This window comes from Pelodiscus sinensis, chromosome 3 (genome assembly GCF_049634645.1).
Source record: "Pelodiscus sinensis isolate JC-2024 chromosome 3, ASM4963464v1, whole genome shotgun sequence".
In the NCBI taxonomy this organism is placed as follows: Eukaryota; Metazoa; Chordata; order Testudines; family Trionychidae; genus Pelodiscus; species Pelodiscus sinensis.
The window spans coordinates 86,561,695-86,575,636 of NC_134713.1; the positions used below are offsets into that span (position 1 = coordinate 86,561,695).

The following is a 13,942-nucleotide window of genomic DNA, read 5'->3' on the forward strand; positions in this document are numbered from 1 at the left end:
AGCCCTTCGACATGTGTGGAGATAAATCCTGGCCCAGGGAGTCAGTTGCTGAAAGTACATGGTAAGGATGGATTACAGAATTTAGAATCATAGAATACTTTAACTGGAAGGAACCTCAAGACGTCATCAAGTCCAGTCCCCCGCACTTACAGCAGTACTCATCTAGACCATCCGTGACAAGTTTGTCTATCCTGCTCTTAAATATCTCCAGTGATGGAGTGTCCACAGCCCTCCTGGACAATTTTATCTTTTTTTAATCTAAACCAATCCAGGACTGTGTTTGAATTGAACTGTTTGGTAACTCCAGTTAAAGTAACAAATTCTTGTATATTTACTATTCAAAGGAGCAATGAACCCTCCCATTCCTCTGGTTGTACCATGACAAGGTTAGTCAAGCATTGCAGGAGGGCTCCAGGATCCAAACCAAAGCTGCCCAATACATAAACATGGAATACATGGAATGCTGACTTTGGGCATTCTAGACAGAGAGCTACGGTAGCAACACATTGTGAAGCTCTCAGAATTAATTACAAGGTAAGAAGTGACAATTTCTTACTAGTCGGGATTTCATTACAGAATGTGACATTGCCTACAAAACTGTACCTTCCTCTCTTGGGGTATATCTAGACTGCTTTCCTCTTCCAAAAGAGGAAATGCAAATGAAGTGCTGATTAACATATTCTCATGCTTCATTTGCATATCCTCTTCTGACCCTTTTTGAGGAAGAGGTTTTTCCACCAAAAAACGCAGTCTAGGTGTGGCTTTTTCGCAAGAACCCATATTCCTCAAAAATGATGTTAATAGGTTCTTTTGAAAAAAGGGTTTTTTTCATGAAAAAGCCGTGTGTAGACTGCAGTTTTGGAGAAAAATCCTCTTCTGCAAAAAGGGTCGGAAAAGGAAATGCAAATGAAGCGTGAGAATATGCTAATAATCAGTACTTCATTTGCATCGCCTCTTTCGGAAGATGAAAGCAGTCTAGATGTACTCTTGTAGGATAGTAGACAATAATTTAGTGCTGACTCTGTCAGCATTAGCTTATCCTGCTTTTCTTGATCATGTAGAATGTGCCCTTAAAAAGTGCTAAAGGACTGAGAACCACTGCAGTCACATAAACTCATCTCAATCTTAAAATTACCTGTAGGTTTGGGAAGGTTGCATCATTTTTTACTTTTGTAGCTGGGAAAAGTACATCACATTCCCATCTCTTCTGTGGGAGTATCCCATGTAGGGAATAATTACATAGATTAAGAACTAAAGAAAGCAACAGTGAAAATGTAACAAGGACCCAAATGTAACATGACCCCAAATCAGGTGTTATCACCAAGACAATTCAGATTTAAAAAGGCTCTGATCGCCCCCTCAATTTACAATATCCCCTCACCACTCCTAATTGTTGTTCTTAACAATGCATAAAAGCAATAATTTTTACAGTTCCTTCAGCTAATGTTTAACCTCATCTGTTGTCACTAAATTATACACATTGCTGGTTTAATTGTCCAAAAGAGTCACAGGAATCATAGTTTTACACGTGCAGTCTATTAAAATGCCTTAATTAAGGAAGAAAAATTCCACTAAGAAAGATTTTCAAGGCTGTTCTATTTTTACATATGGAAATCTATGTCTCTTCAATCCACAGTTGTAAATATTATCAGAAGTTGCTGGAAGATTACTATTCTGTGAGCCAGAGTTTTCCCCACTGGGGGAAACAGACTAATATAGAACTTTAATGCTTAGGAATCAGATCAAAAGAAGTCTACAAAAACTGTAATTATACAACTATTGATTTTGCTTCAGTAGTAACAAGGAGAGTATGCAATGGCTGTTGGTGTAGCAACTGACAATTGTTGTAACACCAAGTGCACGCTAAGAAACATTAAATTTTTATTGAGAAAGATCCGTCTCTTGCAACCTCAAAGCATTAGAGACTGCACAGAAATTGGGTTCTTTTCTGTCTGAATAGGATGGTTGGATAGATTTAATACCATTCTTTTTTCCTGAAATCATTCCTCTATAAAAATAAATTTAGATAGCACAAACATATTTATTCTACGGGACTCATTAAAGCACAACCTCTATGTTCATTTTGTGGGCACCTGAAAAAAATCAATTTAGAAACTGCAATATTTTTTAGTCACGAGCATAGGAGTTTGGATCCCTGAGGATGGTGATCTTTGTCAAAGTGTTGCTTACTCAATATATTTTTCAGAACAAGCACATAAAAGTTCCTTCTGTTGTTGCCACAGTTCAGCCACTTTGTGATGCAGCATTTGCCTTTGAAATTGGACATTTGTAAAAGCTTTCTTCTTCCTCTTCTTGGAAACAAGTAAATCCTCCAGTACAGATTAACATATTAATATTTATGTAGCAGCATGGAACTCAATCTTGAAAAAATATATGCATATGTTTAACTTGACATTCTAAGAGTAACCCTACTGTTGTACTCAATCCTTTGTATGACTGCGGACACAATTAGCATAACATAAATAAAACAAGAAAAATTACTGCTTCGACTAAGACATGGAAATTAAAGAGATTCTCTTGGGAAAACTCACAATTCACTTGCAAAAGTACATTTAGTATATGACAAGTCACATTCAGATCAATAAAACTTCTCATGCTTGAATAATAAAGAGAATTAAAATCAAAAGATTAAAATATTGCAAAATTTAAAGTCAATACAGAATATTTTAAATTTGATCTTTTTTTAATGGAAGGCACCCATATGCTTCACCCAAATACTCCAGTTCAGTGCTTAAGTTAATGGCAGAAGTTGACAGTTCAACTGCTAAGAAGTTTTTTTTTCAAATTCAGAAAGAAAATGTATTTCAGCAATTGGTAAGTATGCCTTTAAGTGACCAGCAGGGGCCTGTGAAAACTCAATCAAGGTAGGGAGAGAATAAGATACATAAGTGGAGTGTACTGAAACAAAATTGGTTATGAAGTACATTGAGTGCTTTCATAGGACAAGACATTTTTTTACAGAGTACATATAAATAAAATGATATTAAGTTGCTGTAGTAGGTGTGCTTTAACCCCTAAAAGTTTACTTTAGCTACATACGCTGAAGCTACTTTCTGTTGGCACTCACTGTCTGGTTTCGGAAGTACAGGCTGCCCTCTCCATAAGTCCAAGATACGTTCCAAAAAACTTGGACTTAAAGCGAAAAAACTTAAAGCAGGGATTTTTTTTCCCCGTGGCTGACTTCCATTTGTGCAAATTGTTGTTTGGGTTTTTTTTTTTTTTTTTGCATGACTTAAGAGTGGGGAATGGAAGGACTTATAACACATCAATTCCTAAAAATCTACTGCAAATTAAAGATGTTAACTATTGGGTATTTGTGTAAATGTGTAATTGCTGGTGGAGAGGCAGGCAGGAGCACTGGCTCCTGTCTGCTGCCTGCCCCCCATGTCTCTAATTAGGAGGCAGCAGTGTGGGGGGCTGGTGGCTCCACAGTAGCCAGTATGAGCAGGGAGTCAGCTTGAAAGCCATTTTTCACATGTACTGGCTCACGCCTGTCCCCCCACCCCACACGCTGCTGCCTCTCTATCAGAAATGCTACCGAGTGCATTAAACCAACAGTATATCCAGTGCTGCAACATCTTTCCCTGATGTTCTACATTGAGGTGGTAGCCTTTATCTCTCACTATTAACATAGGACAACAATAAACTGAGATCACAAGTGAAACATCAATCACTGTACGTCCTAAATATTGTTGTTAAAAGGAATGAAACTTTTCCCATCTATTTGGATCTTTTCTAAAATGTACTGGCTGAACCTTGGGAAACAGTAATTTACTGAACTTCCTGATAGCAAGAAAAGAAATACCCAGAGTCAATACATAACTAGATACAGTAAAATCAAATGCCGCTTTCATTGAAAATGTGAAAAATAGCGGAGAACCAATGCCTAATGGGAAAAATATATATACTCACTGATTCCACTGATGACATCAGGCTTGGCTTTTATGATTTTGCAAAACTGTCTTCTACAGTTTTCAATCCACACTAACTGTTTATCTGGATTTTTTAAGAATGCTAACAGCTTGTTGAGATCACCATCTAAAATAAAAATGAAATATGTTTTTCTATAATTCAAATCTTAGCTTTATTATAGGAAAAAATTTAAAACAAACAGTTAAAAACTATAAACTACAGATAGGCCAGAGGGTTACTGTTCCTTAACTTCACAGAGAGAGAATACAGGTACTAGTTCTGTTTAGAGAGGAACAGGAAACTCAGCCAATCCCTGTACTATGATATTAGTCAGTGTTTGAGCAGCTCTGGAATGAGTTCATGAAAAAAGAATTTTTCATCGCTCCATAAACAATCATCACAAATATCCCACCTTGGCTGTTCACCGTCAGACGAGGGAAGTAACCAATCCAACTGTAGATATAGGAAACGGGCATTTTTGTGCTTTATCTCAGGACTTTGTACCTACCACATCTGCTGAGAGACTCTGGATCATGTCTCACCTCCAGAATTCCCACACCATCTCCTACTTAGAATGGGGAACTACTTTCATACTAGCATTCAAAACTGCTCCATGTGGCTCCACTTTGTATATTTCTGATTAGTTATGAGTGCATGACCTCTATTCCCTTCCCAATATTAAAATGCTACCAGTTAGGTATGTGTAGTCCAGTAGGTGTGAAAGCCCTACCCATAAAACAGAAACTGAATAGCTATTCTAATATACATCAGCATTGCCAACTCCAAAATCCAAAAATTTCCAAGAATAAGACTGAGACAAAAATATGTTATTGTTCCCCACATTAAAAAAATTACATCCATTTCATAGGGAAGATCCAACATACCTGTGCTTTGGCAACAGGGCTTGAAACCTGGCAGGAAGGGTTGTGCTGATGCATTTGGTTAGTGCCATGAAAATACAGGTAGTCCCTGGGTTACTTACAAGATAGAGACTGTAGGTTTGTTCTTAAGTTGAATCTGTATGTAAGTCGGAACTGGCGTCAGCCGCTGCTGAAACTGATCAGTTTCAACCGTGGCTGAATCTGGACGCCAGTTCTGACTTACATACAGATTCAACTTAAGAAACCCAGGCGTCCCCAAGTCAGCTGCTGCTGAAACTGATCAGCGGCTGATTCCAGGAAGCCTGGGGCAGAGCAACTCTGCCTCGGGCTTCCTGTAGCCAGCCGCTGGTCAGTTTCAGCAGTGGCTGACTTGGGAACGCCTGGGGCAGAGCAGCTGGCGTGCTGCTGGGTTGCTCCAGTAGCGCGGCTCCTCGGCGCTACTGGAGCAACCCAGCAGCACCCCAGCTGCTCTGCCCCAGGCGTCCTGATTCAGCCGCTGCTGAAACTGACCAGCAGCGGCTGAATCAGGACGTCTGGGGCAGAGCAGCTGGGGTGCTGCCGAGTTGGTCCGGAGCGGCGGTGCGGGACCAACCCAGCAGCCCCCAGCTGCTCTACCCCAAGGGTAGGCAAGAAAAGCCTGGTCTGCTGGGGGGGGGCACTAGCTGCACTCCCCCCAGCAGACCTGGGAGACGGGGGTGGCGGGACCGCCCAAGTCCTCCACGGCTTTGCTCCATCTACCTTGTCTGCTGACCTGGGAGACGCGGAGCAAAGCTGCAGAGCACGCGGAGACGGGGGTGGCGGGACCAGCCAAGTCCTCCACGGCTTTGCTCCATCTCCCTGGTCTGCTGACCTGGGAGACGGGGAGCAAAGCCTTGGAGCACGCCCGCAGCGAGACAGCCCAGGCGCGCTTGGGCTGTCCCGCTGCGGGCATGCTCCACAGCTTTGCTCCCCGTCTCCCTGGTCTGCTGGTCGGGAGACGGGGAGCAAAGCCGCGGAGCACGCCCGCAGGGGGACAGGGAGACGGGGAGCAGCTTTTCTTGCCCCGGAGGACGGGGGCGGCGGACCGCCGCGCATACGGGCGTCCCGCTGCTCCCGTCCTCCGGGGAGAGAAAGCCCCGTTCATAACTGCGGATCCGACATAAGTCGGATCCGCATAACTCGGGGACTGCCTGTATGAGCAAATTTTGCCAAGTTATGAACTTTTGGAAAACTGCAGTTTGCACATCATCAATCAAGACTTTTTACAGTTTGGCAGCTAAAGTATCTGAACATTCTATATGTCCTGAGCATGCTCCAGTCCAGGGCTGCACAACTTTCCCTGCAAAGGCTGCTCTCAGATGCTGGAAGTAATCTTAATTCTCACATTCCTAATTTTTGAGTGCATGATTTGCAACTTAATGTACATTTAACATAGGCTTTTGATAGATTATTGATATAGGCTAACTATAATTATAACCAGGTATCAGCTTTCATTATGAGTTAATTTTGGCATTAAAAATCTGTATAATAGTACACTGATATTAATGTAAAAATTGTTCTTAATATCAAGAAAGGCAGCTTCAAAGACTGTTCTTTACTATTCCTCTTGGCTTGTTATTAAAGTCAATTTCCCTCTCTCTACTATACAATAGAGAGTCACACTGAAACTAAAACTTATAATTTGCATCTTCACAAAAAATTAATTGTCCTCTATGATTAGATTCTCTCAACTATAAAATTCTCCTTCTCTTTACTTTCTACAAAAGATTGTGGTAAAATATGTCTGTTTTGCCACTTTTTTTCATAATACACTAGCTCTAACTAACAGCACTTCCATATGTCACTCGTAATCAATTCTAACAGGCTTAAAAAACATGAACTATTTAAAGCAGAAACTATGTAAAGGTTAGCCATCTACAGTGCAGTCCCTATACTCAAAATTCTATGACTCTTTTTGTCTTTAAATATTATATCCTCTGAAATACTTTAGACCATGAAACATAAATTATTTCTTGGGATTTAGGCAAAGTGATATACTCTAGAAAAGCAGTTTGACAGATGACAACAGAGCAAATTTGGTAATTTATGAAAAGCAGAAATTTAAAAAAAATGGATACATATGCCTGAATAAAATCAAAGAGGGGATGATTTCTTCCCACAAGCACAATCTGTTTAAGAAATTGAATTATAAATTGAGATGCTATAGCAGCTGTTTACAGGTGTTTAAAGGGGTTGCCATTTCAAATATAAGTAATGTTACAGAAAAATTACTGACTACCAGTGGTTAAAAGTTTCATGGTAGAACAACATACCTGATTATCTAGTGCTCTGCCAGCCCATTTTGTTTCCTTGCTCTGCTCATGGCTTGCTGTGCTGCCCATCTCTCTGGCTACCTAACTTGCAGACTAATGGGCTGGGCTGCTCTCATCTTCTTTGAGATACCTCAGTTATGGATTGTTGGGATCCTTAGCAGCTCCCAGGTAGGATGCCTGGCTCTATGGGATCCCCAACCTCTAGGAGGCCTCCTCCCTGGGGTGCTGGCTCCCCAGGCTGCCTGAATCCATGGGCAGCTGGCTCCCTGAGCTTCCTAGCTGCCTGGATAACCAATTCCCCAGACTCCACGTGAATTAAACTGGAAAGTGTTTTTTTAATTATTATTTCTGATTTGTGACAATTTCTTTTTCAATCTAAAATTTTCAAAGTTGTGAAACTGTGTTTTCCAGTCAGATCTATCACCAATGTTACCAAAGTTATTTGAGGCTAATTAAATTCTTGATCATGCCAATAAATAAGCACAAGGCACGTATGTGTTGACCCCTGCTGAAGGGTATTCGGCTTCTTTCAGGAATGCATCGGAGCCTGGAAAGATCTTAATAAAGGATCAGGGTTTTGATTATTTCCTTTCAAGGTTTTAAAAGTAACCCTTCAGAGATAAAGTCAGACAAGTACAAGTGATTTATCTTGTGGAATCAACAAGTTATCTTTTTTCTTTTACCAAGATGATGACTACAAATTTTCTTATGTTTTACTTCTTAATAATATCTTAATATTCAGTTTTGTAAATACAACATGGTTATTCTACAACACAAATGCCTCTTGAAACCTTACTGCTCTGAAATAAGCAAAAAATATTTACTTTTTGGTTTTCACAGAATTATTGTACTGCACATAATTTATTTTAAGCCAGGCTCGGCACTTTTAACAGTTTACTCATTATTAATTGATCCCTATCACTAGTATTTATTTAACCAATTCAAAATAATTCAATAAGGCTGATTACAGTAAACCACTTAAATATTAGAATTTATAATTCTTCTAAATTAATTAAATAAGGAAACTCCCTTATTATCTCCAAATAATTAAATCTTCACTCAATGTCTTCCCAAAAAATATGCACTGACTTTAATAGTTGGTTGTGAGAGCCTGAATATGTAATGCAACACAGGACAACATATATGTAGTAGTAAGGTCTTGTATATATAGATTCTTAGGGTTTTTTCCCTCTTTGCTGTAATATGCTGCAAAGGCTATGGCTTAAGACAATTTCAGAACAGCACAGAAAAGAGAGTTACTCACCCTGTGAAATAACAGGGGTTCTTTGAGATGTGTCCCCCCATGGATGCTCCACTCTGGGTGCTGGTGTGTCCTCAGGCCATGACCAGAGATTCTTCTAGCAGTGCCCTTGCGCACTGCACATGCACAGTAGTGTCTACTCATGCCACTGGTGTCCGTTAGGCATGTGTGACACCTCCATTCCTTCTCTACCCTGGTTCTAGGCCCCAAAGAGGCACCAAAGTAGGGGAAGAAGGGAGGGTAGTGGAGCACCCAAGGAGACACACATCTTGTTACTGCACAAGGTGAGTAATTCTCTTTTCTTCTTCAAATGATGTCTCCATGGGTGCTCCATGCCTTGCCCCTGAAATTGAGGACAGCACCGCTTGTCCGACTGATTTTGCTGGCGCAATAGCTGAGGTAAGAGTGTAGCATTTGGAAAAGCTGTGGTTGAATGACCAAGTTGCTGCCTCGTTAAGGAAGGCTGAGATAGAAGCCACCGCTATGGTGGAATAAACTGTGGTGATGCTTGGCGGCTGCTTGTTATGAGAGGTATAGCACATGTGAATGCAAGAAGAGATCTATTTGGATGTCTCTGAAAGGAGATGGCTTGACCATTGAACTGCTCTGTGAATGGCAAGAAGAATCTTGTTGACTTTCTCCTGGGTCTCGTTTGATCGAGATAGAAGGCGAGTGATCTGCGGCCACCCAAGGTATGTAATGCTGCCTTTGATGGACTGGTGTGCAGTTTGGGACAGAACATGGGTAGGTGTATGGAGTCATTGATATGGAAAGGGTATGAGACCTTCTGGAGGAATTTGGGATGGAGCCAAAGGGTTACTCTGACCTTGGTGAATATCGCATATAGTGGGTCAGCCGTTAATGCAACTAAGTCACTGTCTCTCCTACTGGAGGTTATGGCTACAAAAAAGGGCACCCTCAGAGAGATGTAGCCAGGAACATGTGGCTACTGGTTAGAAGGTAGGTTTAGTTAAGCTCTTCAGGACATGATTAGAGTCCCAAATAGGGGCTGGTGGTCATACTGAAAGGAAAGTGTTCTGGAGACACATAAGGAAACATTTGGTGACGGGGTAGGAAAAATTGAAGTGCCATCATTGGTTTTGTAGAAGGCTGCTATAGCTACTGTGTGAACCTTTATTGTGTTAAAAGAGCGCCCTATTTCCCTTGGCTCCAACAGGTAGTCTAATATGATCGGAATGAATGTGGTGTTGGGTGGTATACCATGGTTCTGTTTTACCCATTGGGAGAACCATGTTCATTTATATATAAGTTCTTCTGGTGGATTCTCCTATAATATTGATGAAGGTTTTTTGTTTTTTGATTTGTTTTGTTTTTACTCTGAGCATATAGTTTCGGCATCCTGGAGCCATGAAGGAGCCAAACCTTCAGGTGAAATCTCTCTGGATTGGGATGGAGAATTCTGCCAAGGTGTTGAATAAGGAGGTCACGTTGTGGAAGAAAGGTGTGAGGATTCTCTGTCACTAACCTGTGCAGGTAAGGGAACCAGGTTTGTCTCAATCATGCTGGTTCAATGAGAATTTCCCATGTTCGGTCTTGTCTGATTTTCATTATTATTCTGTGAATGAGAGGACGCAGTGAGAACGCATATGGGAGAGGTGTGTCCCACTTCAAGAGAAAAACGTCTCCTAGAGACTCCTTGCCAAAGGCTGGTCTGGAGCAAAATAGAGTCACTTTCGAATGGACCTGGTTGCGAAAAGGTTTATGTCTGGTTGTCCCCATTTGCGAAAGACCGCCCGCAGGGCTTGAGAATCTAGTTCCCACTCATGTTGGTCTGAAAAAATGCAGCTGAGGTTGTCCGCCATCACACTGAGTGAACCTGCTAGGTACGTGGCAAAGGGGTGATATGGTGCATAATGCACTGATTTCCTAGTCTTAATGTTTCTGTACAGAGGGAGGTGGACTGGGCTCCACCCTGCAGATTGATATAGTACATGCATGCTGTGTTGTCTGTCATGATATTGATCATTCTTTGTGCTATGTGCAGGAAAAAATGACAGCATGCATAACGGACTACCCTGAGATCGAGCAGGATCATGTGGAGCATTTGTTCATTGTAGGAGCACTTGCCTTGCACCGTACGGGGTCCAACATGAAAGACATGTTTGTCGTAATGGTAACAGTGGGAGAAGGTTCCTGCAAGGGTATCTCTTGTAACATATTATGGGGCTGTGTCCACCAATGTAGCGAGATGAGGACCAGTCAGCCTTATTTCAGTCCCCGGAAAAATCATGGAGGAGATCCTCAAGGAATCCATTGTAAAGCTTTTTAAAGACACCATAATAGAGGCCCAACTTAAATGTATACCCCAAATTAAAAATCATAGCAAGAGACCTAAAAAGAGTCACCGTGGCTTAACTACCATGTAAAAGAAGCAATAAGGGACAAAAAGGCATCTTTTAAGAAGTGGAAGTCCAATCCTAGTGAGATAAATAGAAAGGAACATAAACACTGTCAAATCAAGTGTAAAAATGTAATAAAAAAAGCAAAAAAAAAGATTTTGAGGAACAGCTAGCCAAAAACTCAAAAAGAAATAACAAAATGTTTTTTAAGTACATTAGAAGCAGGAAGCCTGCAAAAAAACCTGTGGGTCCCCTAGATGATCGAGACATAAAAGGAGCAATCAAGGACGATAAAGCCATTGCGGAGAAACTAAATGATTTCTTTGCTTCAGTCTTCACAGCTGAGGATGTTAGGGAGATTCCCAAATCTGCACCGTCCTTTGTGGGTGATGAATCTGAGGAACTGTCCCAGATTGAAGTGTCATTAAAGGAGGTTTTGGAACAAATAGAAAAACTTAATGTTAACAAATCTCCGGGACCGGATGGCATTCATCCCATGGTTCTAAAAGAACTCACATGGGAAACTGCTGAACTATTATCTGTGGTTTGTAACCTATCCTTTAAATCGGCTTCCGTACCTAATGACTGGAAGGTAGCTAACTTGACACCAATATTTAAAAAGGACTCTAGAGGCACTCCTGGCAATTACAGACCAGTAAGTCTAACTTCAGTACTGGGCAAATTAGTCAGAACAATAGTAAAGAATAAAATTGTCAGGCACATAGAAGAACATAATTCGTTGGACAAAAATCAACATGGTTTCTGTAAAGGGAAATCATGTCTTACTAATCTATTAGAGTTCTTTGAAGGGGTTAACAAACATGCAGACAAGGGGGATCCAGTAGATATAGTATACTTAGATTTTCAGAAAGCCTTTGACAAGATCCCTCACCAAAGGCTCTTGTGTAAATTACATTGCCATAGGATAAGAGGGAAGGTCCTTTCTTGGATTGAGAACTGGTTAAAAGACAGGAAACAAAGGGTAGGAATAAATGGTAAATTTTCAGAATGGAGAGGGGTAACTAGTGGTGTCCCCCAAGGGTCAGTCCTGGGACCAATCCTTTTCAATTTATTCATAAATGATCGGGAGAAAGGGGTAAGCAGTGAGTTGATAAAGTTTGCAGATGATACCAAACTGTTTAGGATAGTCAAGACAGAAGCAGACTGTGAGGGACTCCAAAAAGATCTCACCAAACTGAGTGATTGGGCAACAAAATGGCAAATGAAATTTAATGTGGATAAGTGTAAAGTAATGCACATTGGAAAAAATAACCCCAACTATACGTACAGTATGATGGGGGCTAATTTGGCTATGACAAATCAGGAAAGAGATCTTGGAGTTATCGTGGATAGTCCTCTGAAAACTTCCACACAGTGTGCAGCAGCGGTCAAAAACGCAAATAGGATGCTAGGAATTATTAAGAAAGGGATAGAAAATAAGTCACAGAGTATCTTATTGCCCCTGTATAAAACTATGGTACGCCCACATCTTGAATACTGTGTACAGATGTGGTCTCCTCAACTCAAAAAAGATATTTTGGCCTTGGAAAGGGTTCAGGAAAGGGCAATGAAAATGATTAGGGGTTTGGAACGGGTCCCATATGAAGAGAGGTTAAAACGACTGGGACTTTTCAGGGGGGATATGATAGAGGTGTATAAAATCATGAGTGGTGTGGAGAGGGCAAATAAAGAAAAGTTATTGATTAGTTCCCATAATAGAAGAACTAGAGGACACCAAATGAAGTTAATGGGTAGCAGGTTTAAAACTAATAAAAGGAAGTTCTTCTTCACACAGTATGTAGTCAACCTGTGGAACTCCTTGCTAGAGGAGGCTGTGAAGGCTAGGACTATAACAGAGTTTAAAGAGAAGCTAGATAATTTCATGGAGGTTAGGTCCATAAAAGGCTATTAGCCAGGGGATAGAAATGGTGTCCCTGGCCTCTGTTTGTCAGAGGCTGGAGAAGGATGGCAGGAGACAAATCGCTTGATCATTGTCTTCGGTTCACCCTCTCTGGGGCACCTGGGGCTGGCCACTGTCGGCAGATGGCTACTAGGCTAGATGGACCTTTGGTCTGACCCAGCACGTCTGTTCTTATGAAGCACTTGGAAGAGGGAAAAGTGATCAGGAACAGTCAAAATGGCAAGTTTTGCCTGACCAATCTGATTAGCTTCTATGATGAGGTAACTGGCCTTGTGGAGAAGGGAAAGTTAGTGAATATGATATACCTTCACTTTAGCAAAGCTTTTGATACGGTCTCCCACAATATTCTTGCCAGAAACTTAAGGAAGTATGGATTGGATAAATGGATTGTAAGATGGATAGAAAGATGGCTAGACTGTTGGGCCCAACGGGTAGTGATCAACGGCTTGATGTCAGGTTGGTGGTCAGTTTCTAGCAGAGTGCCCCAAGTATCAGTTCTAGGGCCGGTTTTGTTCAACATCTTTATTAATGACCTGGATGAGGGGATGGATTGCACCCTCTGCAAATTTGTGGATGACACTAAGCTAGGGGGAAAGGTAGGTGTACTGGAGGACAGGTCCAGAGTGACAGACAGATTAGAGGATTGGGACAAAAGAAATCTGTAAGGTTCAACAAGGACAAGTCTAGAGTCCTGCACTTGGGACAGAATAATCTTAAGCATTGTTACAAGCTGGGGATCAAATGGCTAAGTAGCAGTTCTGCAGAAAAGGACATGAGCATTACAGTGGATGAGAAGCTGGATATGAGTGAACAGTGTGCCCTTGTAACCAAGGAGGCAAATGTCATATTAAGTTGCATTAGGAGGAGCACTGCCAGCAGATCTAGAGAAGTGATTATTCCCCTTTATTCGGCTCTGGTGAGGCCACATCTAGAGTATTGTGTCCAGTTCTGCTCCCCCCCACCCCCATAGAAAGGATGTGGATGCACTGGGATTGTTTAGTTTGCAGAAGAGAAGAGAAGGCTGATAGCATTTGATAGCAGCCTTCAACTTTGTGTTGGGAGCTTCCAAGGAGGCTGGAGAGAGGTTGCTCTCAGTAGTGACGGACAGCAGAACAAGGAGCAATGGTCTCAAGTTACAGTGAGGGAGGTCTAGGTTTGATATGAGGAAAAACTATTTCCCTAGGAGGGTGGTGAAGTACTGGAATGGTTTACCTAGGGAGGTGATGGAATCTCCATCCCTAGAGGTTTTGAAGTCTCGGCTTGACAAAGCCCAGGCTGTGTTAATTTAGTTGGAA

General features: G+C 41.4%; 1 protein-coding gene across 9 annotated transcripts in view; it reads right to left on the reverse strand.

The window, feature by feature from the left end:
• Positions 1-13,942, reverse strand: part of TBC1D32 (TBC1 domain family member 32) — a 205,113-nt gene that overhangs the window by 74,931 nt on the left and 116,240 nt on the right. For all 9 annotated transcript variants that reach the window (XR_012902655.1, XR_012902654.1, XM_014577943.3 and 6 more), the window contains one exon: positions 3,934-4,059. Coding sequence is in view for 7 of the 9 variants with exons in the window: in XM_014577943.3 (XP_014433429.2) it covers positions 3,934-4,059 (126 nt within the window). In the remaining 2 variants the exon portion in view is untranslated. The remainder of the gene's footprint in view (positions 1-3,933; positions 4,060-13,942) is intronic.